The 23,663-nt window shown below is 56.3% G+C and overlaps 2 protein-coding genes and 1 long non-coding RNA gene across 3 annotated transcripts; 1 reads left to right on the top strand and 2 right to left on the bottom strand.

Moving 5' to 3' along the window:
- The first annotated feature begins 301 nt into the window (after positions 1-301).
- On the top strand, positions 302-6,219 carry SLC50A1 (solute carrier family 50 member 1). Its single transcript, XM_082242808.1, has 6 exons — positions 302-393; positions 4,192-4,269; positions 5,109-5,232; positions 5,313-5,474; positions 5,751-5,870; positions 5,955-6,219. Exons 1-6 carry the CDS (start codon positions 326-328, stop codon positions 6,051-6,053), a joined length of 651 nt encoding a protein of 216 aa, XP_082098934.1. The 5' UTR covers positions 302-325; the 3' UTR covers positions 6,054-6,219.
- A 74-nt stretch (positions 6,220-6,293) lies between these two features.
- On the bottom strand, positions 6,294-7,146 carry LOC309543290. Its single transcript, XR_014224775.1, has 3 exons — positions 6,915-7,146; positions 6,798-6,831; positions 6,294-6,369 (listed from the first exon to the last, which is right to left on the bottom strand). It is a non-coding gene; the product is annotated as an uncharacterized lncRNA (long non-coding RNA).
- A 4,658-nt stretch (positions 7,147-11,804) lies between these two features.
- Positions 11,805-17,781, bottom strand: DPM3 (dolichyl-phosphate mannosyltransferase subunit 3, regulatory). Its single transcript, XM_082275105.1, has 2 exons — positions 17,669-17,781; positions 11,805-12,195 (listed from the first exon to the last, which is right to left on the bottom strand). Exon 2 carries the CDS (start codon positions 12,185-12,187, stop codon positions 11,909-11,911), a length of 279 nt encoding a protein of 92 aa, XP_082131231.1. The 5' UTR covers positions 12,188-12,195; positions 17,669-17,781; the 3' UTR covers positions 11,805-11,908.
- Between the last annotated feature and the right edge of the window lie 5,882 nt (positions 17,782-23,663).

Below are 23,663 nucleotides of genomic sequence, written 5' to 3'. Positions count from 1 at the left end.
CAGTTGATGGTGGAGCTCCTCCTATGGGGGAGAGGGGGATAGGGATGATGGAGGGGGATGGGGTGAGGTGGCAGTTGATGGTGGAGCTCCTCCTATGGGGGAGGGGAGGATAGGGATGATGGAGGGGGATGGGGTGAGGTGGCAGTTGATGGTGGAGCTCCTCCTATGGGGGAGGGGAGGATAGGGATGATGGAGGGGGATGGGATGAGGTGGCAGTTGATGGAGGAGCTCCTCCTATGGGGGAGGGTAGAGAAGTGATGAGGTGGCAGTTGAAGGTGGAGATGGGGGAGGGGTGTCCTCAGTAGGCCGCCATCCTCGGATCACCATGGACGGGTTGTGGTTTCTCTCCGCCGCCTGTATTCTCTTCACCGTCGCAATGTTCTCCAGCGGCCTGTGAGTGTCTCCGATCCCCGGCCTCGAGTGACTCCCCGCCCCGCCCCCTAACCGTCCCGCGCTCCCCGCCAGTCCCCGGATCTCCGGCCTTCCCTCCCCCTCCCCGGACAGAGCTGTGTGATTGGAAGGATCAATAATCCCTATAAGAGGGAAGATATTGATTATACAGGTTCTGGGGATCATTACCCTCCCCCACCTGTCTGTACTATGATATATCTCCCCTCATCCCTTTATACCAGGATATATATATATACACAGATCTGAGGTGGATATAATGCACTCAGTAATTAATGACCCCTTTATCAACCCCAGAACCTGTATAATATATATATATATGTGTGTGTGCTGGATTACAGGGATGAGGGGGCAACCCTAAGGGGGGTATAATGGTGGCAATCTGCCCCACCGAGAGCCAGGGGGAGACTCTCCTCTGTCCGTCCTCCTCCGTGTCCTTCCGTCCGTCCTCCTCCGTGTCCTCCCCTCCTCCTCCTCCGTGTCCTCCCGTCCGTCCTCCTCCGCATCTTCCTCCTTCGTGTCTTCCCGTTCATCTTCCTCCTCCATGTCTTCCCGTTCATCTTCCTCCTCCGTGTCTTCCCGTTCATCTTCCTCCTCCGTGTCTTCCCGCTCATCTTCCTCCTCCGTGTCTTCCCGTCCATCTTCCTCCCCCGTGTCTTCCCGTCCATCTTCCTCCTCAGTGTCTTCCCGTCCATCTTCCTCCTCAGTGTCTTCCTGTCCATCTTCCTCCTCAGTGTCTTCCCGTTCATCTTCCTCCTCCGTGTCTTCCCGTTCATCTTCCTCCTCCGTGTCTTCCCGTTCATCTTCCTCCTCCGTGTCTTCCCGTCCATCTTCCTCCTCCGTATCTTCCCGTTCATCTTCCTCCTCCGTGTCTTCCCGTCCATCTTCCTCCTCCGTGTCTTCCCGTTCATCTTCCTCCTCTGTGTCTTCCCGTTCATCTTCCTCCTCCGTGTCTTCCCGTTCATCTTCCTCCTCCGTGTCCTCCCGTCCGTCCTCCTCCATGTCCTCCCGTCCGTCCTCCTCCGTGTCTTCCCGTCCGTCCTCCTCCGTGTCCTTCCGTCCGTCCTCCTCCGTGTCCTCCCCTCCTCCTCCTCCGTGTCCTCCCGTCCGTCCTCCTCCGCATCTTCCCGTCCATCTTCCTCCTCCGTGTCTTCCCGTTCATCTTCCTCCTCCGTGTCTTCCCGTTCATCTTCCTCCTCCGTGTCTTCCCGTTCATCTTCCTCCTCCGTGTCTTCCCGTCCGTCCTATTCCGTGTCCTCCCGTCCGTCCTCCTCCGTGTCCTCCCGTCCGTCCTCCTCCGTGTCTTCCCGTCCGTCCTCCTCCGTGTCCTTCCGTCCGTCCTCCTCCGTGTCCTTCCGTCCGTCCTCCTCCATGTCCTCCCGTCCGTCCTCCTCCATGTCCTCCCACCCATACTCCTCTGTGTCCTTCTGTCCGTCATCCTCCGTGTCTCCCCGTCCGTCGTCCTCCGTGTCTTTCCGTCCGTCGTCCTCCGTGTCTTTCCGTCCGTCGTCCTCCGTGTCTTTTCGTCCGTCGTCCTCCATGTCTTTCCGTACCATCCTCCTCCGTGTCTTTCCGTCTGTCGTCCTCCGTGTCTTTCCGTACCATCCTCCTCCGTGTCTTCCCGTCCGTCCTCCTCCGTGTCTTCCTCCTCCGTGTCTTCCCTTCCGTCCTCCTCCGTGTCTTCCCGTCCGTCCTCCTCCATGTCTTCCTCCTTCGTGTCTTCCCGTCCATCTTCCTCCTCCGTGTCTTCCCGTCCATCTTCCTCCTCCGTGTCTTCCCGTCCATCTTCCTCCTCAGTGTCTTCCTGTCCATCTTCCTCCTCAGTGTCTTCCCGTTCATCTTCCTCCTCCGTGTCTTCCCGTTCATCTTCCTCCTCAGTGTTTTCCTGTCCATCTTCCTCCTCAGTGTTTTCCTGTCCATCTTCCTCCTCAGTGTCTTCCTGTCCATCTTCCTCCTCAGTGTCTTCCCGTTCATCTTCCTCCTCCGTGTCTTCCCGTTCATCTTCCTCCTCCGTGTCCTCCCGTCTGTCCTCCTCCGTGTCCTCCCGTCCGTCCTCCTCCGTGTCCTCCCGTCCGTCCTCCTCCGTGTCCTCCCGTCCGTCCTCCTCCGTGTCCTCCCATCCGTCCTTCTCCATGTCCTTCCGTCCGTCCTCCTCCGCGTCCTTCCGTCCGTCCTCCTCCGTGTCTTTCCGTCCGTCCTCCTCCATGTCCTCCCGTCCGTCCTCCTCCGTATCCTCCCGTCTTCCTCCTCCGTGTCCTCCTGTCCGTCCTTCTCCATGTCCTCCCGCCCATACTCCTCTGTGTCCTTCTGTCCGTCGTCCTCCGTGTCTCCCCGTCCGTCGTCCTCCGTGTCCTCCCGTCCGTCCTCCTCCGTGTCCTCCCGTCCGTCCTCCTCCGTGTCCTCCCGTCCGTCCTCCTCCGTGTCCTCCCGTCCGTCCTCCTCCGTGTCCTTCCGTCCGTCCTCCTCCGTGTCTTTCCGTCTGTCTTCCTCCATGTCCTCCCGTCCGTCCTCCTCCGTGTCCTCCCGTCCGTCCTCCTCCGTGTCCTCCCGTCCGTCCTCCTCCGTGTCCTCCCGTCCGTCCTCCTCCGTGTCCTCCCGTCCGTCCTCCTCCGTGTCCTCCCGTCCGTCCTCCTCCGTGTCCTCCCGTCTTCCTCCTCCGTGTCCTCCTGTCCGTCCTCCTCCTTGTCCTCCCGCCCATACTCCTCTGTGTCCTTCTGTCCGTCGTCCTCCGTGTCTCCCCGTCCGTCGTCCTCCGTGTCTTTCCGTCCGTCGTCCTCCGTGTCTTTCCGTCCGTCGTCCTCCGTGTCTTTCCGTCCGTCGTCCTCCGTGTCTTTCCGTCCGTCGTCCTCCATGTCTTTCCGTACCATCCTCCTCCGTGTCTTTCCGTCCGTCGTCCTCCGTGTCTTTCCGTACCATGATCCTCCGTGTCTTCCCGTCCGTCCTCCTCCGTGTCTTCCTCCTCCGTGTCTTCCCTTCCGTCCTCCTCCGTGTCTTCCCTTCCGTCCTCCTCCGTGTCTTCCCTTCCGTCCTCCTCCGTGTCTTCCCGTCCGTCCTCCTCCGTGTCTTCCCGTCCGTCCTCCTCCGTGTCTTCCTCCTCCGTGTCTTCCCGTCCATCTTCCTCCTCCGTGTCTTCCCGTCCATCTTCCTCCTCCGTGTCTTCCCGTCCATCTTCCTCCTCCGTGTCTTCCCGTCCATCTTCCTTCGTGTCCTCCGATCCGTCTCCCCTTCTTCTCCGTGTCCTCCTGTCCATCTGTGTGTCCTCTGCTGTGTCGTCCTGTCCATCTCCCATCCTTCTCTGTGTCCTCCCATCCATTTTCCTCCGTGTCCTTCTATCCGTCTCCCATTCTTCTCCATGTCCTCCTGTCTATCTTGGTGTCCTCCTGTCCATCTCCATGTCCTCCTGTCTATCTCCTGTCCTTCCATCCGTCCTCCATTCATCTCCGTGTCCCCCTGTCCATCTCTTTGTCCTCTCCTCTGTCCTTCTGTCCATCTTCGTGTCCTCCCATCCATCTCTGTGTCCTGTCCATCTCAGTGTCCCCTTCTGTGTCCTTCCATCGGTCTCCCATTCTTCACCCCGTCTGTCCTCCCGCTTGTATCTTCTCCAAAGCTTCCCCTCCCCCCAACTCCCTGTCTCATAGGTTGGTGGCCATGATAATAAATGTTGGTGTTACCCCCACCCAACCATTATAGTGGAGTTGATATGAAGAATATGTGACAAGGACTTCCATCGCCCGTAGCAACCCGCCAGCGGCGTCTCTCATGTCATGTCTTGTCTTGTCTCAGGTCGGATCTCCGGCTCATGGTCTCCAAGCAGAGTGTGGACAATATCCAGTTCCTGCCGTTTCTCACCACCGATCTGAAGTAGGTTTGGCTCCTCCACCACCTCTGTCATGTATTGGGTGAGTCTGGGGGGCTGCATGCGCTCTAACCTGCATGACGGCCAAGTGTGTGGAGGGGATAGAGTAGTCACGTACGTTCTGTATTGAGGGGATGGAGTGGTCATGACCATCGTGTGTGAGGAAAGGGGTGCAGTGGTTGTGTCCAGTGTGTGTTGGGGGGGAGGGCGCAGTGAGTGGAGGATTGTGGATCAGCGGGGGAGGGCCTGGTGTGAAGGATTGTGGATCAGCGGGGGAGGGCACAGTGTGGAGAATTGTGGATCAGCGGGGGAGGGCGCAGTGTGGAGAATTGTGGATCAGCGGGGGAGGGCGCAGTGTGGAGGATTGTGGATCAGCGGGGGAGGGCACAATGTGGAGGATTGTGGATCAGCGGGGGAGGGCGCAGTGTGGAGGATTGTGGAACAGCGGGGGAGGGCGCAGTGTGGAGAATTGTGGATCAGCGGGGGAGGGCGCAGTGTGGAGGATTGTGGATCAGCGGGGGAGGGCGCAGTGTGGAGGATTGTGGATCAGCGGGGGAGCACGCAGTGTGGAGAATTGTGGATCAGCGGGGGAGGGCGCAGTGTGGAGGATTGTGGATCAGCGGGGGAGGGCGCAGTGTGGAGGATTGTGGATCAGCAGGGGAGGGCGTAGTGTGGAGGATTGTGGATCAGCGGGGGAGGGCGTAGTGTTGAGGATTGTGGATCAGCGGGGGAGGGCGCAGTGTGGAGGATTGTGGATCAGCGGGGGAGGGCGCAGTGTGGAGGATTGTGGATCAGCGGGGGAGGGATTGTGGGTCACATTGTGAGCAGAGTTCCTCTCTTGCAGTAACCTGGGCTGGTTGTATTACGGATATCTGAAGGGGGATGGGACTCTGATGACGGTGAACTCCATCGGGGCCTTCTTGCAGACACTCTACATGATGGCCTTCATCTTCTACTCCCCAGTGAAGGTATGACCCTCCTGACCTCTGTACATCAGTCTCCCTCGTGTTGTCGCACTCCCCTCTGACCACTGTCTTGTCCTCCGCAGCGCTACCCCCTCTCTCAGGTCCTCCTGGCGCTCACAGTTCTGGTTTTGGGGTTCGCCTACTTCTACCTGTGGATCCCCGACATCGGCGCCCGCCTGAACCAGCTGGGCCTCTTCTGCAGCGTCTTCACCATCGGCATGTACTTATCGCCGCTGGCCGACCTGGTAAGTCACCTCCCTATAGTGGGCGGAGCTTGGACCCCAGGAAAACAGAGTCCGCAATGGGGGCGCAGCTAGAGGGACCTAACACTAAGCCCAATGAGGGGTCAAAGAGGGGGGGGGATTCCTCATCCAGGACACAGACCCCGCCCGTTTGACGCGATTCAGTTCTGGCATCGGAGGCCAGTGAAATTCCGAGGCTGCTGGCAAGTGGGTGTGGCTAAGGGGCGGAGTATTGTTTTATCCTGATATCCAATCATTTCTCTTCCGCTCCACCTCCAGGCTCAGATCATCAGAACCAAATCTACCAAGTGCCTGTCCATGCCGCTGACCGTCACCACCTTCCTGGCCTCCACCTCCTGGGTGCTGTATGGCATGCAGCTCAGCGACGCCTACATCATGGTGAGTGCGTGTGACACCACCCGTGTGTGTCTGTCTGTGATGGGGCGTGGATGTGGGGTCCTCACTGTCATCTCTGTCCTACAGGTTCCGAACTTCCCCGGGATTGTGACCAGCCTGCTGCGGATCTGGCTGTTCTGGAGCTACGCCCAGGAGCAACCGACCTACCGCCACCTGCCAGCCTGATGGCGCAACGCGGAGCGCCGCCCTACCAAGTGCCTGAACCTGACCACGCTGATGCACTTTGTTCTGGGGATATACTGACACTGCTATGGGGCCCGGAGTTCTGAAGCTTCTGGTGCCCGGGACTTTCAAGGCGGTGCTCTAAGACTTCTGGGGGCCCAGGGCTCCCACTCTTCTAGGGCTCGGGGCTCTGACTCTTCTGGGGCTCGGGGCTCTGACTCCTCTGGGGCTCGGGGCTCTGACTCTTCTGGGGCTCTGACTCTTCTGGGGCTCAGGGCTCTGACTCTTCTGGGGCTCTGACTCTTCTGGGGTTTTGGGTCTCGGGGGGTTTTGACTCTTCTGGGGCTCTGACTCTTCTGGGGCTTGGGGCTCCGACTCCTCTGGGGCTCGTGGTTCCGATTCCTCTGGGGCTCCCACTCCTCTGGGGCTCGGGGCTCCGACTCCTCTGGGGCTCGGGGCTCCGACTCCTCTGGGGCTCGGGGCTCCGACTCCTCTGGGGCTCCGACTCCTCTGGGGCTTGGGGCTCCGACTCTTCTAGGGCTCTGACTCCTCTGGGGCTCGGGGCTCCGACTCTTCTAGGGCTCTGACTCTTCTAGGGCTCTGACTACTCTGGGCTCTGACTCTTCTAGGGCTCTGACTCCTCTGGGGCTCTGACTCTTCTAGGGCTCTGACTCTTCTAGGGCTCTGACTCTTCTAGGGCTCGGGGCTTTGACTCTTCTAGGGCTCTGACTCCTCAGGGGCTCTGACTCTTCTAGGGCTCTGACTCCTCTGGGGCTCGGGGCTCTGACTCTTCTAGGGCTCTGACTCCTCTGGGGCTCTATGTTCTCTGGGGCCCGGGGGCTCCCACTCCTTTGGGGCCCCGACACCTCTGGGGCTCCTGCACATTTATGCACTTTTTATTATTTTCTGAGAGGCAAAGAGGACCCGTCAGGCTGCAGCAGATTAGCGGGGCATTGCTGGCACTCGCTCGCACGCTCTCAGGGAGGGGATTTGCGCTGACGCAGCGGTTTTCATTGTGTGGCCCCCTCTGACCCCGCCCGGGGCCGCTCAGCACTTCACTAGTGGCTGAGTCAGGAGGGAGCAGGACAGCTAAACAAACAGACGGAGCGCAGCACCCCCTCCCCCGCCAGGGAACACACTGAGTGCGGAGAGACGGGGGACACAGAAAGTCCATTGTACACAGAGCTGATGAGTGGGACCCGCCCCCATAACACGGGAGAGGAGGGCCCTGCTCTGTGCGCACAACACAGGACACGCCCCAATGCTACGGAAGACGAGGGCCCTGCTCTGTGTGCATAGAATGGGACACGCCCCCATGATACGGAAGACGAGGGCCCCGCTCTTTGTGCACAGAATGGGACACTCCCCCATGATACGGAAGACGAGGGCCCTGCTCTGTGCGCACAGAATGGGACACGCCCCCATGATACGGAAGACGAGGGCCCCGCTCTGTGCGCATAGAATGGGACACTCCCCCATGATACGGAAGACGAGGGCCCTGCTCTGTGTGCATAGAATGGGACACGCCCCCATGATACGGAAGACGAGGGCCCCGCTCTTTGTGTACAGAATGGGACACTCCCCCATGATACGGAAGACGAGGGCCCCGCTCTATGCGCACAGAATGGGACACTCCCCCATGATACGGAAGACGAGGGCCCCGCTCTGTGCGCACAACACAGGACACTCCCCCATGATACGAAAGACGAGGGCCCCGCTCTATGCGCACAGAATGGGACACTCCCCCATGATACGGAAGACGAGGGCCCTGCTCTGTGCGCACAGAATGGGACACGCCCCCATGATACGGAAGACGAGGGCCCCGCTCTTTGTGCACAGAATGGGACACTCCCCCATGATAACGGAAGACGAGGGCCCCGCTCTGTGCGCATAGAATGGGACACTCCCCCATGATACGGAAGACGAGGGCCCCGCTCTTTGTGCACAGAATGGGACACTCCCCCATGATACGGAAGACGAGGGCCCCGCTCTGTGCGCATAGAATGGGACACTCCCCCATGATATGGAAGACGAGGGCCCTGCTCTGTGCGCACAGAATGGGACACTCCCCCATGATACGGAAGACGAGGGCCCCGCTCTTTGTGCACAGAATGGGACACTCCCCCATGATACGGAAGACGAGGGCCCCGCTCTGTGCGCATAGAATGGGACACTCCCCCATGATACGGAAGACGAGGGCCCCGCTCTATGCGCACAGAATGGGACACTCCCCCATGATACGGAAGACGAGGGCCCCGCTCTGTGCGCACAGAATGGGACACTCCCCCCATGATTTGGAGAACGAGGGCCCCGCTCTTTGCGCACAGAATGGGACACTCCCCCATGATACGGAAGATGAGGGCCCCGCTCTGTGCGCATAGAATGGGACACTCCCCCATGATACGGAAGACGAGGGCCCCGCTCTGTGCGCACAGAATGGGACACTCCCCCATGATACGGAAGATGAGGGCCCTGCTCTGTGCGCATAGAATGGGACACTCCCCCATGATACGGAAGATGAGGGCCCCGCTCTGTGCGCATAGAATGGGACACTCCCCCATGATACGGAAGATGAGGGCCCCGCTCTGGGCGCATAGAATGGGACACTCCCCCATGATACGGAAGACGAGGGCTCCGCTCTGTGTGCACAACACAGGACACTCCCCCATGATACGGAAGACGAGGGCCCCGCTCTGTGCGCACAGAATGGGACACTCCCCCATAATATGGAGGACGAGGGCCCCGCTCTGTGCGCACAGAATGGGACACTCCCCCATGATACGGAGGACGAGGGCCCCGCTCTGTGCGCACAGAATGGGACACGCCCCCATGATACAGAGGACGAGGGCCCCGCTCTGTGCGCACAGAATGGGACACTCCCCCATGATACGGAAGACGAGGGCCCCGCTCTGTGCGCACAACACAGGACACTCCCCCATGATATGGAAGACGAGGGCCCTGCTCTGTGCGCACAGAATGGGACACTCCCCCATGATACAGAGGACGAGGGCCCCGCTCTGTGCGCACAGAATGGGACACTCCCCCATGATATGGATGACGAGGGCCCCGCTCTGTGCGCACAGAATGGGACACTCCCCCATGATACGGAAGACGAGGGCCCCGCTCTGTGCGCACAGAATGGGACACTCCCCCATAATATGGAGGACGAGGGCCCTGCTCTGTAGGTACAGCACAAGACACGCCCCCATGATAGCGGAGTCCTTTCATTGGATCTGTAGTCCCCCTGGTGGGCGGAGACCTTTCATTGGATCTGTAGTCACCCTGGTGGGCGGAGACCTTTCATTGGATCTGTAGTCCCCCAGGTGGGCGGAGACCTTTCATTGGATCTGTAGTCCCCCAGGTGGGCGGAGACCTTTCATTCCATCTGTAGTCCCCCTGGTGGGCGGAGAGCGTTTGATCTGCAGTCCTGACGGTCCCTCCTATATCTGGTCAGTGCCTCTTCTTCTGGTGACTGGGCCTCTTTACCCGACACACCAGCTGTCATGGCTGCCTTTTCCTGTTGATTGCACAATCTGATGGTGGGGGGAGGGGAACATGGGACAATCGGTGGGGGGAATTCACGAAAGTGCCTGAATATTTCTACGATTGTTTATTATAATAAATCGTTTATGTTTTCCACACCCGTGTCCTGTGTATGACTCCGCCCACCGACACCTCCATCCATCCCGGACCAGTCCCCAGGTGATGTCATCAATCTGCTCCTCCCCCAAGGAGGGAACTCCTCATAATGGGCACAGGGATGGTGGGAACTCCTCATAATGGGCACAGGGGTGGTGGGAACTCCTCATAATGGGCACAGGGATGGAGGGAACCCCTCATAATGGGCACAGGGATGGTGGGAACTCCTCATAATGGGCACAGGGGTGGTGGGAACCCCTCATAATGAGCACAGGGATGGTGGGAACCCCTCATAATGGGCACAGGGATGGTGGGAACTCCTTATAATGGGCACAGGGATGGTGGGAACTCCTCATAATGGGCACAGGGATGGTGGGAACCCCTCATAATGGGCACAGGGATGGTGGGAACCCCTCATAATGGGCACAGGGATGGTGGGAACTCCTCATAATGGGCACAGGGATGGAGGGAACCCCTCATAATGATCACAGGGATGGTGAGAACCCCTCATAATGGGCACAGGGATGGTGGGAACCCCTCATAATGGGCACAGGGATGGTGGGAACTCCTCATAATGGGCACAGGGATGGTGGGAACCCCTCATAATGGGCACAGGGATGGTGGGAACCCCTCATAATGGGCACAGGGATGGAGGGAACCCCTCATAATGGGCACAGGGATGGAGGGAACCCCTCATAATGGGCACAGGGATGGTGAGAACCCCTCATAATGGGCACAGGGATGGTGGGAACCCCTCATAATGGGCACAGGGATGGTGGGAACTCCTCATAATGGGCACAGGGATGGTGGGAACCCCTCATAATGGGCACAGGGATGGTGGGAACCCCTCATAATGGGCACAGGGATGGAGGGAACCCCTCATAATGATCACAGGGATGGTGAGAACCCCTCATAATGGGCACAGGGGTGGAGGGAACCCCTCATAATGGGCACAGGGATGGTGGGAACTCCTCATAATGGGCACAGGGGTGGTGGGAACCCCTCATAATGGGCACAGGGATGGTGGGAACTCCTCATAATGGGCACAGGGGTGGTGGGAACCCCTCATAATGGGCACAGGGATGGTGGGAACCCCTCATAATGGGCACAGTGATGGAGGGAACCCCTCATAATGGGCACAGGGATGGAGGGAACCCCTCATAATGGGCACAGGGATGGTGGGAACCCCTCATAATGGGCACAGGGATGGGGGGAACCCCTCATAATGGGCACAAGAATGGTGAGAACCCCTCATAATGGGCACAGGGATGGGGGGAACCCCTCATAGTGGGCACAGTGATGGAGGGAACCCCTCATAATGGGCACAGGGATGGAGGGAACCCCTCATAATGGGCACAGGGATGGTGGGAACCCCTCATAATGGGCACAGGGATGGTGGGAACCCCTCATAGTGGGCACAGCGGGTGTACAGATCCGGGGTGGTCTGACATTACAGTCTATGGCAGGTAGATGTGGGCGGAGTGTACATGTTTTGCTCCCTGGGTACTGCTGGCAGTGGGGGGGGGGGAGGGGCAGGGTGTGGGAAGATGAAGCTTGGCACGGGGGAGGAGACGTGTTTCGGCTTGTGAGGTGATAATCTTGGATGCAGCGATGCTCTGCGGGGGCCCCGGAGGATTCTGGGTAGGAGCTCTGAGAGCAGCACATGTCCGCCGTACATCACCTACCTGGTGTGGGGCCCCCAGGGGTCCATAATCCACAAGGAAAGTCCCCCCCCCATATATATATATACACACAGACACACCAATCACAGGACAGGAATGGGAGGGGAGGGGAGGGGTTCCCCAATGCTGCCATCAACAACAACAGACAGCTGAGATTTGTACTTCACCTCTTTATTATTGGATCTTCTGTTCCAACTCTCCCTGGTCACATGACCTCCACCCGCAGGAAGTGGGTGTGGTCACAGGATCGGGTACATTGTAGGGAAGGGGTGTGGCAGAGAAGGTGGTCAATACAGAGATTGGTCACCAGGACATGGTGAAGGATCAGGACTCCGCCCCCCTGGTCTATGTGTCAGAGGATGTGACCAGACGTTCATGTAAGAAATTATGTGGAAGCTCCGCCCACAAGGTTGGTCCCAGGGTGGTCTGCTAAAGGTTCCACCCTTAACATAAGTCCCTGTACAGTCTGGTGATGGCTCCGCCCCCACACGGTTCGTCATTGTACAGTCTGGTGATGGCTCCGCCCCCACATTGCTCTCAGAAGCTCATCCCCCTGCGGCTCAGCTCCTTCTTGGCCTGGCGGATCTGGTCCTGCAGCTCGTGGGCGGCGTCCTCGCAGTCGTTGAAGGTGGCCAGGCGGTAGCCGATGGTCGCCAGGGAGTAACAGCCGAAGGCCACCAGGAGGTAGACGGGGAAGGGCCACACCACCTCCCAGCAGGCCCGGGGTGGCTCTAGACCCAGAAGGTCAAAGGTCAGCGTTGCCCAGGCTCCGCCCAGCAGGATCAATCCCAGCAGCCACTGCGCCAACTTCGTCATGTCTGCAGCTGTGGAGAGAAGGGGGCGGGGTCATTGAAGGATCTCCGTGTGCACCCTAATCTCCCCTATGTACCCCCATATTCCTACACACCTCACATATCCCCCCCTACTGGGGAGAAGGGGGAGGGGTCAGTAAGGGATCATCTTCATCCCCCCATGTACCCCCATATCACTATAACCCAGTGTACCCCCATATCCCCCTGTGTACCCCCATATCCCCCTGTGTACCCCATTATCCCTATACCCCCCTATCCCTATACCCCCGGTTTACCCCTATACCCCCCGTGTACCCCCCTATCCCTATACCCCCCTGTGTACCCCCATATCCCCCTGTGTACCCCCATATCCCCCTGTGTACCCCCATATCCCCCTGTGTACCCCATTATCCCTATACCCCCTATCCCTATATCCCCGGTGTACCCCTATACCCCCCGTGTACCCCCCTATCCCTATACCCCCCTGTGTACCCCCATATCCCCTGTGTACCCCCATATCCCCCTGTGTACCCCCATATCCCCCTGTGTACCCCATTATCCCTATACCCCCCTATCCCTATACCCCCATATCCCCCTTTGTACCCCCATATCACTATAACCCAGTGTACCCCCATATCCCCCTGTGTACCCCCATATCCCCCTGTGTACCCCCATATCCCTATACCCCCGGTGTACCCCTATACCCCCCGTGTACCCCCCTATCCCTATACCCCCCGTGTACCCCCCTATCCCTATACCCCCCTATCCTTATACCCCCGGTGTACCCCAATATCCCTATACCCCCGGTGTACCCCTTATACCCCCCTATCCCTATACCCCCGGTGTACCCCTATACCCCCCGTGTACTCCCCTATCCCTATACCCCCTATCCTTATACCCCCGGTGTACCCCTATACCCCCGGTGTACTCCCCTATCCCTATACCCCCCTATCCTTATACCCCCGGTGTACCCCTATACCCCCCGTGTACTCCCCTATCCCTATACCCCCCTATCCTTATACCCCCGGTGTACCCCTATACCCCCGGTGTACCCCTTATACCCCCCTATCCCTATACCCCCGGTGTACCCCTATACCCCCCGTGTACCCCCCTATCCCTATACCCCCCTATCCTTATACCCCCGGTGTACCCCTATATCCCTAGACCCCCGGTGTACCCCTTATACCCCCCTGTGTACCCCCATATCCCTATACCCCCGGTGTACCCCCCTATCCCTATACCCCCCTATCCTTATACCCCCGGTGTACCCCTATACCCCCGGTGTACCCCTTATACCCCCCTATCCCTATACCCCGTGTGTACCCCCATATCCCTATACCCCCCGGTGTACCCCCATATTCCTACAAACCCCACATATCCCCCCTACTGGGGAGAAGGGGGGAGGGGTCAGTAAGGGATGTGTGTGCATCTTCATCCCCCCCTGTACCCTCATATCCCTACAATTCCCCCTTTGTACCCCCATATCCCTATATACCCCCCCTGGGTACCCCCATATCCCTCTATACCCCCCCGGGTACCCCCATATCCCTATATACCCCCCCCCGGGTACCCCCATATCCCTATATACCTCCCTGGGTACCCCCATATCCCTATATACCCCCCTGTGTACCCCCATATCCCTATATACCCCCCCTGTGTACCCCCATATCCCTATATACCCCCCTGTGTACCCCCATATCCCTATATACCCCCCCGGGTACCCCCATATCCCTATATACCCCCCTATCCCTATATACCCCCCCTGTGTACCCCCATATACCCCCCCGGGTACCCCCATATCCCTATATACCCCCCTGTGTACCCCCATATCCCTATATACCCCCCCGGGTACCCCCCTATCCCTATATACCCCCCTGTGTACCCCCATATCCCTATATACCCCCCCGGGTACCCCCATATCCCTATATACCCCCCCGGGTACCCCCATATCCCTACAATTCCCCCTTTGTACCCCCATATCCCTATATACCCCCCTATCCCTATATACCCCCCCTGTGTACCCCCATATACCCCCCCGGGTACCCCCATATCCCTATATACCCCCCTGTGTACCCCCATATCCCTATATACCCCCCCGGGTACCCCCCTATCCCTATATACCCCCCCTGTGTACCCCCATATCCCTATATACCCCCCCCGGGTACCCCCATATCCCTATATACCCCCCCGGGTACCCCCATATCCCTACAATTCCCCCTTTGTACCCCCATATCCCTATATACCCCCCCTGGGTACCCCCATATCCCTCTATACCCCCCCGGGTACCCCCATATCCCTATATACCCCCCCCGGGTACCCCCATATCCCTATATACCTCCCTGGGTACCCCCATATCCCTATATACCCCCCTGTGTACCCCCATATCCCTATATACCCCCCCTGTGTACCCCCATATCCCTATATACCCCCCTGTGTACCCCCATATCCCTATATACCCCCCCGGGTACCCCCATATCCCTATATACCCCCTATCCCTATATACCCCCCCTGTGTACCCCCATATACCCCCCCGGGTACCCCCATATCCCTATATACCCCCCTGTGTACCCCCATATCCCTATATACCCCCCCGGGTACCCCCATATCCCTATATACCCCCCTATCCCTATATACCCCCCTGTGTACCCCCATATACCCCCCCGGGTACCCCCATATCCCTATATACCCCCCTGTGTACCCCCATATCCCTATATACCCCCCGGGTACCCCCCTATCCCTATATACCCCCCCTGTGTACCCCCATATCCCTATATACCCCCCTATCCCTATATACCCCCCCCTGTGTACCCCCATATACCCCCCCGGGTACCCCCATATCCCTATATACCCCCCTGTGTACCCCCATATCCCTATATACCCCCCCGGGTACCCCCATATCCCTATATACCCCCCTATCCCTATATACCCCCCTGTGTACCCCCATATACCCCCCCGGGTACCCCCATATCCCTATATACCCCCCTGTGTACCCCCATATCCCTATATACCCCCCGGGTACCCCCCTATCCCTATATACCCCCCCTGTGTACCCCCATATCCCTATATACCCCCCCCGGGTACCCCCATATCCCTATATACCCCCCCGGGTACCCCCATATCCCTATATACCCCCCCCGGGTACCCCCCTATCCCTATATACCCCCCCCTTGGTTACCCCCATATCCCTATATACCCCCCCCTGTGTACCCCCATATCCCTATATACCCCCCCCTGTGTACCCCCATATCCCTATATACCCCCCCTGTGTACCCCCATATCCCTATATACCCCCCTGTGTACCCCCATATCCCTATATACCCCCCCGGGTACCCCCATATCCCTATATACCCCCCTATCCCTATATACCCCCCCTGTGTACCCCCATATACCCCCCCGGGTACCCCCATATCCCTATATACCCCCCTGTGTACCCCCATATCCCTATATACCCCCCCGGGTACCCCCATATCCCTATATACCCCCCTATCCCTATATACCCCCCCTGTGTACCCCCATATACCCCCCCGGGTACCCCCATATCCCTATATACCCCCCTGTGTACCCCCATATCCCTATATACCCCCCCGGGTACCCCCATATCCCTATATACCCCCCTATCCCTATATACCCCCCTGTGTACCCCCATATACCCCCCCGGGTACCCCCATATCCCTATATACCCCCCTGTGTACCCCCATATCCCTATATACCCCCCGGGTACCCCCCTATCCCTATATACCCCCCCTGTGTACCCCCATATCCCTATATACCCCCCTATCCCTATATACCCCCCCTGTGTACCCCCATATACCCCCCCGGGTACCCCCATATCCCTATATACCCCCCCTGTGTACCCCCATATCCCTATATACCCCCCTGTGTACCCCCATATCCCTATATACCCCCCCGGGTACCCCCATATCCCTATATACCCCCCTATCCCTATATACCCCCCCTGTGTACCCCCATATACCCCCCCGGGTACCCCCATATCCCTATATACCCCCCTGTGTACCCCCATATCCCTATATACCCCCCCGGGTACCCCCATATCCCTATATACCCCCCTATCCCTATATACCCCCCTGTGTACCCCCATATACCCCCCCGGGTACCCCCATATCCCTATATACCCCCCTGTGTACCCCCATATCCCTATATACCCCCCGGGTACCCCCCTATCCCTATATACCCCCCCTGTGTACCCCCATATCCCTATATACCCCCCTATCCCTATATACCCCCCCTGTGTACCCCCATATACCCCCCCGGGTACCCCCATATCCCTATATACCCCCCTGTGTACCCCCATATCCCTATATACCCCCCCGGGTACCCCCATATCCCTATATACCCCCCTATCCCTATATACCCCCCTGTGTACCCCCATATACCCCCCCGGGTACCCCCATATCCCTATATACCCCCCTGTGTACCCCCATATCCCTATATACCCCCCGGGTACCCCCCTATCCCTATATACCCCCCCTGTGTACCCCCATATCCCTATATACCCCCCCCGGGTACCCCCATATCCCTATATACCCCCCCCGGGTACCCCCATATCCCTATATACCCCCCCCGGGTACCCCCCTATCCCTATATACCCCCCCCTTGGTTACCCCCATATCCCTATATACCCCCCCCCTGTGTACCCCCATATCCCTATATACCCCCCCCTGTGTACCCCCATATCCCTATATACCCCCCCTGTGTACCCCCATATCCCTATATACCCCCCTGTGTACCCCCATATCCCTATATACCCCCCCGGGTACCCCCATATCCCTATATACCCCCCTATCCCTATATACCCCCCCTGTGTACCCCCATATACCCCCCCGGGTACCCCCATATCCCTATATACCCCCCTGTGTACCCCCCTATCCCTATATACCCCCCCTGTGTACCCCCATATCCCTATATACCCCCCCCGGGTACCCCCATATCCCTATATACCCCCCCGGGTACCCCCATATCCCTATATACCCCCCCCGGGTACCCCCCTATCCCTATATACCCCCCCCTTGGTTACCCCCATATCCCTATATACCCCCCCCCTGTGTACCCCCATATCCCTATATACCCCCCCCCCTGTGTACCCCCATATCCCTATATACCCCCCCGTGTACCCCCATATCCCTATATACCCCCCCGGGTACCCCCATATTCCTACAAACCCCACATATCCCCCCTACTGGGAAGAAGGGGAGGGGTCAGTGAATGATCTTCATGTGTAGCCCCTCCCAGTCTATTACAGTTGGGAATCAGAGTCCAGGCATCCCCCCCTCCCCCTCATATCACCTGGGGAGGTCACCCCATCCCCCCAACATAGTCCCTCCCCCTCATATATCACCTGGGGAGGTCACCCCATCTGTGTGGTGAATGTAATACAGTCTCTCTATCAGTGTACCCCCATCCTCCTCTATGGGGGAGGGGGGTCACACTGAAGAATCCCCCCCCTCTGTACCCCCCATAGAAGAGTCTCTCCCGCCACATCACTCACCCGCCACATCCACTTCCGGTCTCACCGCCTCACTTCCGGTGTGTGAGAGGAAGCGGCCACGGAGGATGCCGGGAGGTGTAGTCAGAGAGGAGTCACGTGATTCCCCCTGTGTGTGTCCCGCCCCCTTCTTGTTCATGTATACAGGGAGAGGAGGACACAGGGGAGGGAAGGAAGGCGGGATGGATGAAGGAGGGAACCGCCCCCTTCTATTCATGTATAGGGAGAGGAGGACACAGAGGAGGGAAGGAAGGCGGGATGGATGAAGGAAGGAACCGCCCCCTTCTGTTCATGTATAGGGAGAGGAGGACACAGAGGAGGGAAGGAAGGCGGGATGGATGAAGGAAGGAACCGCCCCCTTCTGTTCATGTATAGGGAGAGGAGGACACAGGGGAGGGAAGGAAGGCGGGATGGATGAAGGAAGGAACCGCCCCCTTCTGTTCATAGGGAGAGGAGGACACAGAGGAGGGAAGGAAGGCGGGATGGATGAAGGAGGGAACCGCCCCCTTCTGTTCATAGGGAGAGGAGGACACAGGGGAGGGAAGGAAGGCGGGATGGATGAAGAAGGGATCCGCCCCCTTCTATTCATGTATAGGGAGAGGAGGACACAGAGGAGGGAAGGAAGGCGGGATGGGTGACGGAGGGAACGGCCCCCTTCTATTCATGTATAGGGAGAGGAGGACACAGGGGAGGGAAGGAAGGCGGGATATATGAAGGAGGGATCCGCCCCCTCCCCCTGCAGTCTATATATCATGCTTTCCTATGGGGGGCGGTCACATCTCTGCGATTTTCTGCGTCTTTGGAAAGCGTCTTTTCCCTGCAGGAGGTTGCATTGTGTGTAATACACTTCCATGGAGCCGCAGAGGTGCTGTCTGACTGTATGGCTGAATTCCCATCGCACAGACATGTCATGTGACCTGCACAGCAATGCGGTGTGACTGGCAGCCATGGTCCGGGGTCACACTGTCATCTGCAGTCACCCTCATACCATTCCAGGAAAAGGCTCCTCCCCCATTCTGGTTGTTAGGGGGAGGGACCAGCCGCCGCATCCCTAACAACCAATGACTCTGCAGCTGTCAGTGGGGATTCAGTGCAAAAAAATGTCTGAAAATCCAGCTTTGGGCTCCCTCTTCAGGTGTGTGTGTGTGGGGGGGGTTGGGACTCACCCTAGGAGCGCCCCTCCTCCTCCCATACAGACGCCCAAGGCAGACGTCCCTGCTACCCACCCCATATACCACCCTTACCCCCAACCCTAAACCCTAAACTTACTCTAATCCTAACCCCCTAAACCTAATCCAAAACCTCACCTCAACCCTAATTCTAATAATATCCCTAACCCTAATGCTATCCCTAACCCTAATGCTATCCCTAACCGTAACCCTAACCCTAATGCTATCTCTAACCCTAATGCTATCTCTAACCCTAACCCTAATGCTATCCCTAACCCTAATGCTAACCCTAACCCTAACCCTAATGCTATCCCTAACCCTAACCCTAATGCTATCTCTAACCCTAATGCTATCTCTAACCCTAACCCTAATGCTATCCCTAACCCTAATGCTAACCCTAACCCTAATGCTATCCCTAACCCTAATGCTATCCCTAACCCTAACCCTAATGCTATCCCTAACCCTAATGCTATCCCTAACCCTAACCCTAATACTACTCCTAACCCTAATGCTAACCCTAACCCCAGTAGCGGAACTATCAGGGTCGCAGCGGTCGCGGTTGCGACCGGGCCCTGGAGTTCCGCTACCTGAGGGGGGGCCCGCCAGCCCCTGTTTTCTTACAGCGGCCGCGGCGTGAGGGGGCCCGTCCGTCCGCCTGATGACAGTTCGCTACTCGCTAGTGGTGGCTGAGCTGAGTGAGAGACTAGTCTGGGCTGGATGCCGCCTTCCCCGATCGTTGTGCGGGGGGGGGGGGGGGCGGAGAGGTACAGCGGTATGTGTGCAGTGTAAAGCAATCTACGAGTACCTGCAATCCTGCATTGACATTCTGCTGCTGTGCTGCCTGCACCGCCCTCAGCCCTGCCGATCCTCCAATCCGAGAGATGGCTGATGCAGTGAGGCAGCAGGGGTGGACAGTCACTGAAAGTCAGCTGACCAGCTGACACCAATGGAGTGCAGGGGGAGGAGGAGTTCTCCCCTCTGCGAGACGAGTAAACCACATGCTGTGTCTGTCTGCCTGGCTGGAGACTGGAGTTGCTGAGCCTGAGTGAGGGGGAAATCGCCTCTGCCCCCACCAATAAATTACAGTACTGAACATTCACTATAAAAAGGTACCTAAAAACAAAAGATGACCTTTATTATAAAGTTTAGTTTTTGATTTAGGAGTTTTGTACTCATCAACCTTTCTAGACATATGTGGAGGAATAATTGGTCAGTGTGGATTTTCCTAACCAAAGTCTACAGTTTACCTTCATGATAAGCTATGCCAGGAGTGTTTAGCAGTACTTCCGGTTTCTTCCCTGCAAGCTTGTCATGATTGTATGATCCAAATGTATATTCAAGTATAATGGGGAGTGTGGGCATTGTAATGGCTAGTGTATATTCTTTTTATAGTCTGGCTTTATTTAGAGCCAGTTCACACCATAGAAACGCAGTCCGGATTTGTTCCAGTTGCTTTTCTGCTTGCGCATTTTTTACATGTTTTTGATGCGTTCCATTGCGCTTTTGATGCAGTCAAGTGCATTTCCCCCTCCTTTTTCTTAACCTTAAGTAATGTGCGTTTCAGTGCATTTTTGGTGCATTTTAAAGCATTCCAGTACAATCCAGTGCAAGAACAATGCAGCATGTTTTATTTTATTTTTTCAGTAACTGCAACCACTGGTGTAAACTATGCCATTGGAAACCATACCGCCACTGATCCCACACCCCTCACCCCCATTACCGCCCCTGATCCCACACCCCTCACCCCCATTACCGCCACTGATCCCACACCCCTCACCCCCATTACCGCCATTGATCCCACACCCCTCACCACCATTACCGCCACTGATCCCACACCCCTCACCCCCATTACCGCCATTGATCCCACACCCCTCACCCCCATTACCGCCACTGATCCCACACCCCTCACCACCATTACCACCACTGATCCCAGCCCCCTCCCCACCATCACCGCTCCTGATCCCACTTCCCTCCCCACCACTGATTCCACCCCACCACCGCCACTGATCCCACCCCCCTCACCACCACCACCGCTGTCACTGCTCCACCCTCCTCACCACCATCGCCATGGTTGGTGCACTATTACTGATCCCATTCCCCTCTTCACCAGCCCTGCTGCTGATCCCATTACCTCTCTCCCCACCAGAACTATTACTGATGCCATTCCCCTTCTCCCCACCAGCCCTGCCACTGATCCCATTCCCCGGGTCAGATTTAACCAATCCTAAGGAGGCAAATCAAGGAAATTCATTGTTGAGGTTCACATTTACTTTAACCACTACCCACCCGCGCTATAGCCAAAAGACGGCTACAGTGCAGGAAACAGAAATTTTTTACTTTGTTATACATTGCAAAAAAAAAAAAAAAGTGTCAAAAACATGCTTTTCGGGGGGGGGGGGGGGCCCTTCACGATTTCTTGCACCGGGGCCCTGAGAAATCTAGTTACGCCTCTGCCTAACCCTAATGCTATCCCTAACCCTAATGCTAACCCTAACCCTAACCCTAACCCTAACCCTAATGCTATCCCTAACCCTAATCCTAATGCTATCTCTAACCCTAATGCTATCCCTAACCCTAACCCTAACCCTAACCCTAATGCTAACCCTAACCCTAATGCTATCCCTAACCCTAATCCTAATGCTATCTCTAACCCTAATGCTATCCCTAACCGTAACCCTAATGCTATCCCTAACCCTAACCCTAATGCTATCTCTAACCCTAACCCTAATGCTATCCCTAACCCTAATGCTATCCCTAACCCTAACCCTAATGCTATCCCTAACCCTAATGCTAACCCTAACCCTAACCCTAATGCTATCTCTAACCCTAACCCTAATCCTAACCCTAACCCTAATGCTATCTCTAACCCTAATGCTAACCCTAACCCTAACCCTAACCCTAATGCTATCCCTAACCCTAATGCTATCCCTAACCCTAATCCTAATGCTATCTCTAACCCTAATGCTATCCCTAACCCTAACCCTAATGCTATCCCTAACCCTAACCCTAATGCTAACCCTAACCCTAACCCTAATGCTATCTCTAACCCTAACCCTAATGCTATCTCTAACCCTAACCCTAACCCTAATGCTATCCCTAACCCTAACCCTAATGCTATCTCTAACCCTAATGCTAACCCTAACCCTAATCCTAACCCTAACCCTAATGCTATCTCTAACCCTAATGCTAACCCTAACCCTAACCCTAATGCTATCCCTAACCCTAATGCTATCCCTAACCCTAATGCTATCCCTAACCCTAATCCTAATGCTATCTCTAACCCTAATGCTATCCCTAACCGTAACCCTAATGCTATCCCTAACCCTAACCCTAATGCTATCTCTAACCCTAACCCTAATGCTATCCCTAACCCTAATGCTATCCCTAACCCTAACCCTAATGCTATCCCTAACCCTAACCCTAATGCTATCTCTAACCCTAACCCTAATCCTAACCCTAACCCTAATGCTATCTCTAACCCTAATGCTATCCCTAACCCTAACCCTAACCCTAACCCTAATGCTATCCCTAACCCTAATGCTATCCCTAACCCTAATCCTAATGCTATCTCTAACCCTAATGCTTTCCCTAACCGTAACCCTAATGCTATCCCTAACCCTAACCCTAATGCTATCCCTAACCCTAACCCTAATGCTATCTCTAACCCTAACCCTAATGCTATCCCTAACCCTAATGCTATCCCTAACCCTAACCCTAATGCTATCCCTAACCCTAACCCTAATGCTATCCCTAACCCTAATGCTATCCCTAACCCTAACCCTAATGCTATCCCTAACCCTAACCCTAATGCTATCCCTAACCCTAATGCTATCCCTAACCCTAACCCTAACCCTAATGCTATCCCTAACCCTAACCCTAATGCTATCCCTAACCCTAACCCTAATGCTATCCCTAACCCTAATGCTATCCCTAACCCTAATGCTATCCCTAACCCTAATGCTATCCCTAACCCTAATGCTATCCCTAACCCTAACCCTAATGCTATCTCTAACCCTAACCCTAATGCTAACCCTAACCCTAATCCTAACCCTAACCCTAATGCTATCTCTAACCCTAACCCTAATGCTAACCCTAACCCTAACCCTAACCCTAACCCTAATGCTATCCCTAACCCTAACCCTAACCCTAACCCTAATGCTACCCCTAACCCTAACCCTAATGCTATCCCTAACCCTAATGCTATCCCTAACCCTAATCCTAATGCTATCTCTAACCCTAACCCTAATGCTATCCCTAACCCTAACCCTAATGCTATCTCTAACCCTAACCCTAACCCTAATGCTATCCCTAACCCTAATGCTATCCCTAACCCTAACCCTAATGCTATCCCTAACCCTAACCCTAATGCTATCCCTAACCCTAACCCTAATGCTATCCCTAACCCTAATGCTATCCCTAACCCTAACCCTAATGCTATCTCTAACCCTAACCCTAATGCTATCCCTAACCCTAACCCTAACCCTAATGCTATCCCTAACCCTAACCGTAACCCTAATGCTATCCCTAACCGTAACCCTAATGCTATCCCTAACCCTAACCCTAATGCTATCTCTAACCCTAACCCTAATGCTATCCCTAACCCTAATGCTATCCCTAACCCTAACCCTAATGCTATCCCTAACCCTAACCCTAATGCTATCTCTAACCCTAACCCTAATGCTAACCCTAACCCTAATCCTAACCCTAACCCTAATGCTATCTCTAACCCTAATGCTAACCCTAACCCTAACCCTAACCCTAATGCTATCCCTAACCCTTACCCTAACCCTAACCCTAATGCTATCCCTAACCCTAATGCTATCCCTAAC

This window comes from Pelophylax lessonae (assembly GCF_965119305.1).
Source record: "Pelophylax lessonae genome assembly, chromosome: 13".
Lineage (NCBI taxonomy): Eukaryota > Metazoa > Chordata > Amphibia > Anura > Ranidae > Pelophylax > Pelophylax lessonae.
This window is presented reverse-complemented; position numbering and strand designations above follow the sequence as displayed.

Bases quoted from the DNA above. Each gene is read 5' to 3' on its own strand.
- DPM3 (XM_082275105.1), bottom strand. From the start codon at position 12,187: ATGACGAAGTTGGCGCAGTGGCTGCTGGGATTGATCCTGCTGGGCGGA.
- SLC50A1 (XM_082242808.1), top strand. From the start codon at position 326: ATGGACGGGTTGTGGTTTCTCTCCGCCGCCTGTATTCTCTTCACCGTC. The intron at 394-4,191 runs GTGAGTGTCTCC...GTCTTGTCTCAG, and splicing joins GCAATGTTCTCCAGCGGCCT to GTCGGATCTCCGGCTCATGG. The intron at 5,475-5,750 runs GTAAGTCACCTC...CTCCACCTCCAG, and splicing joins TATCGCCGCTGGCCGACCTG to GCTCAGATCATCAGAACCAA.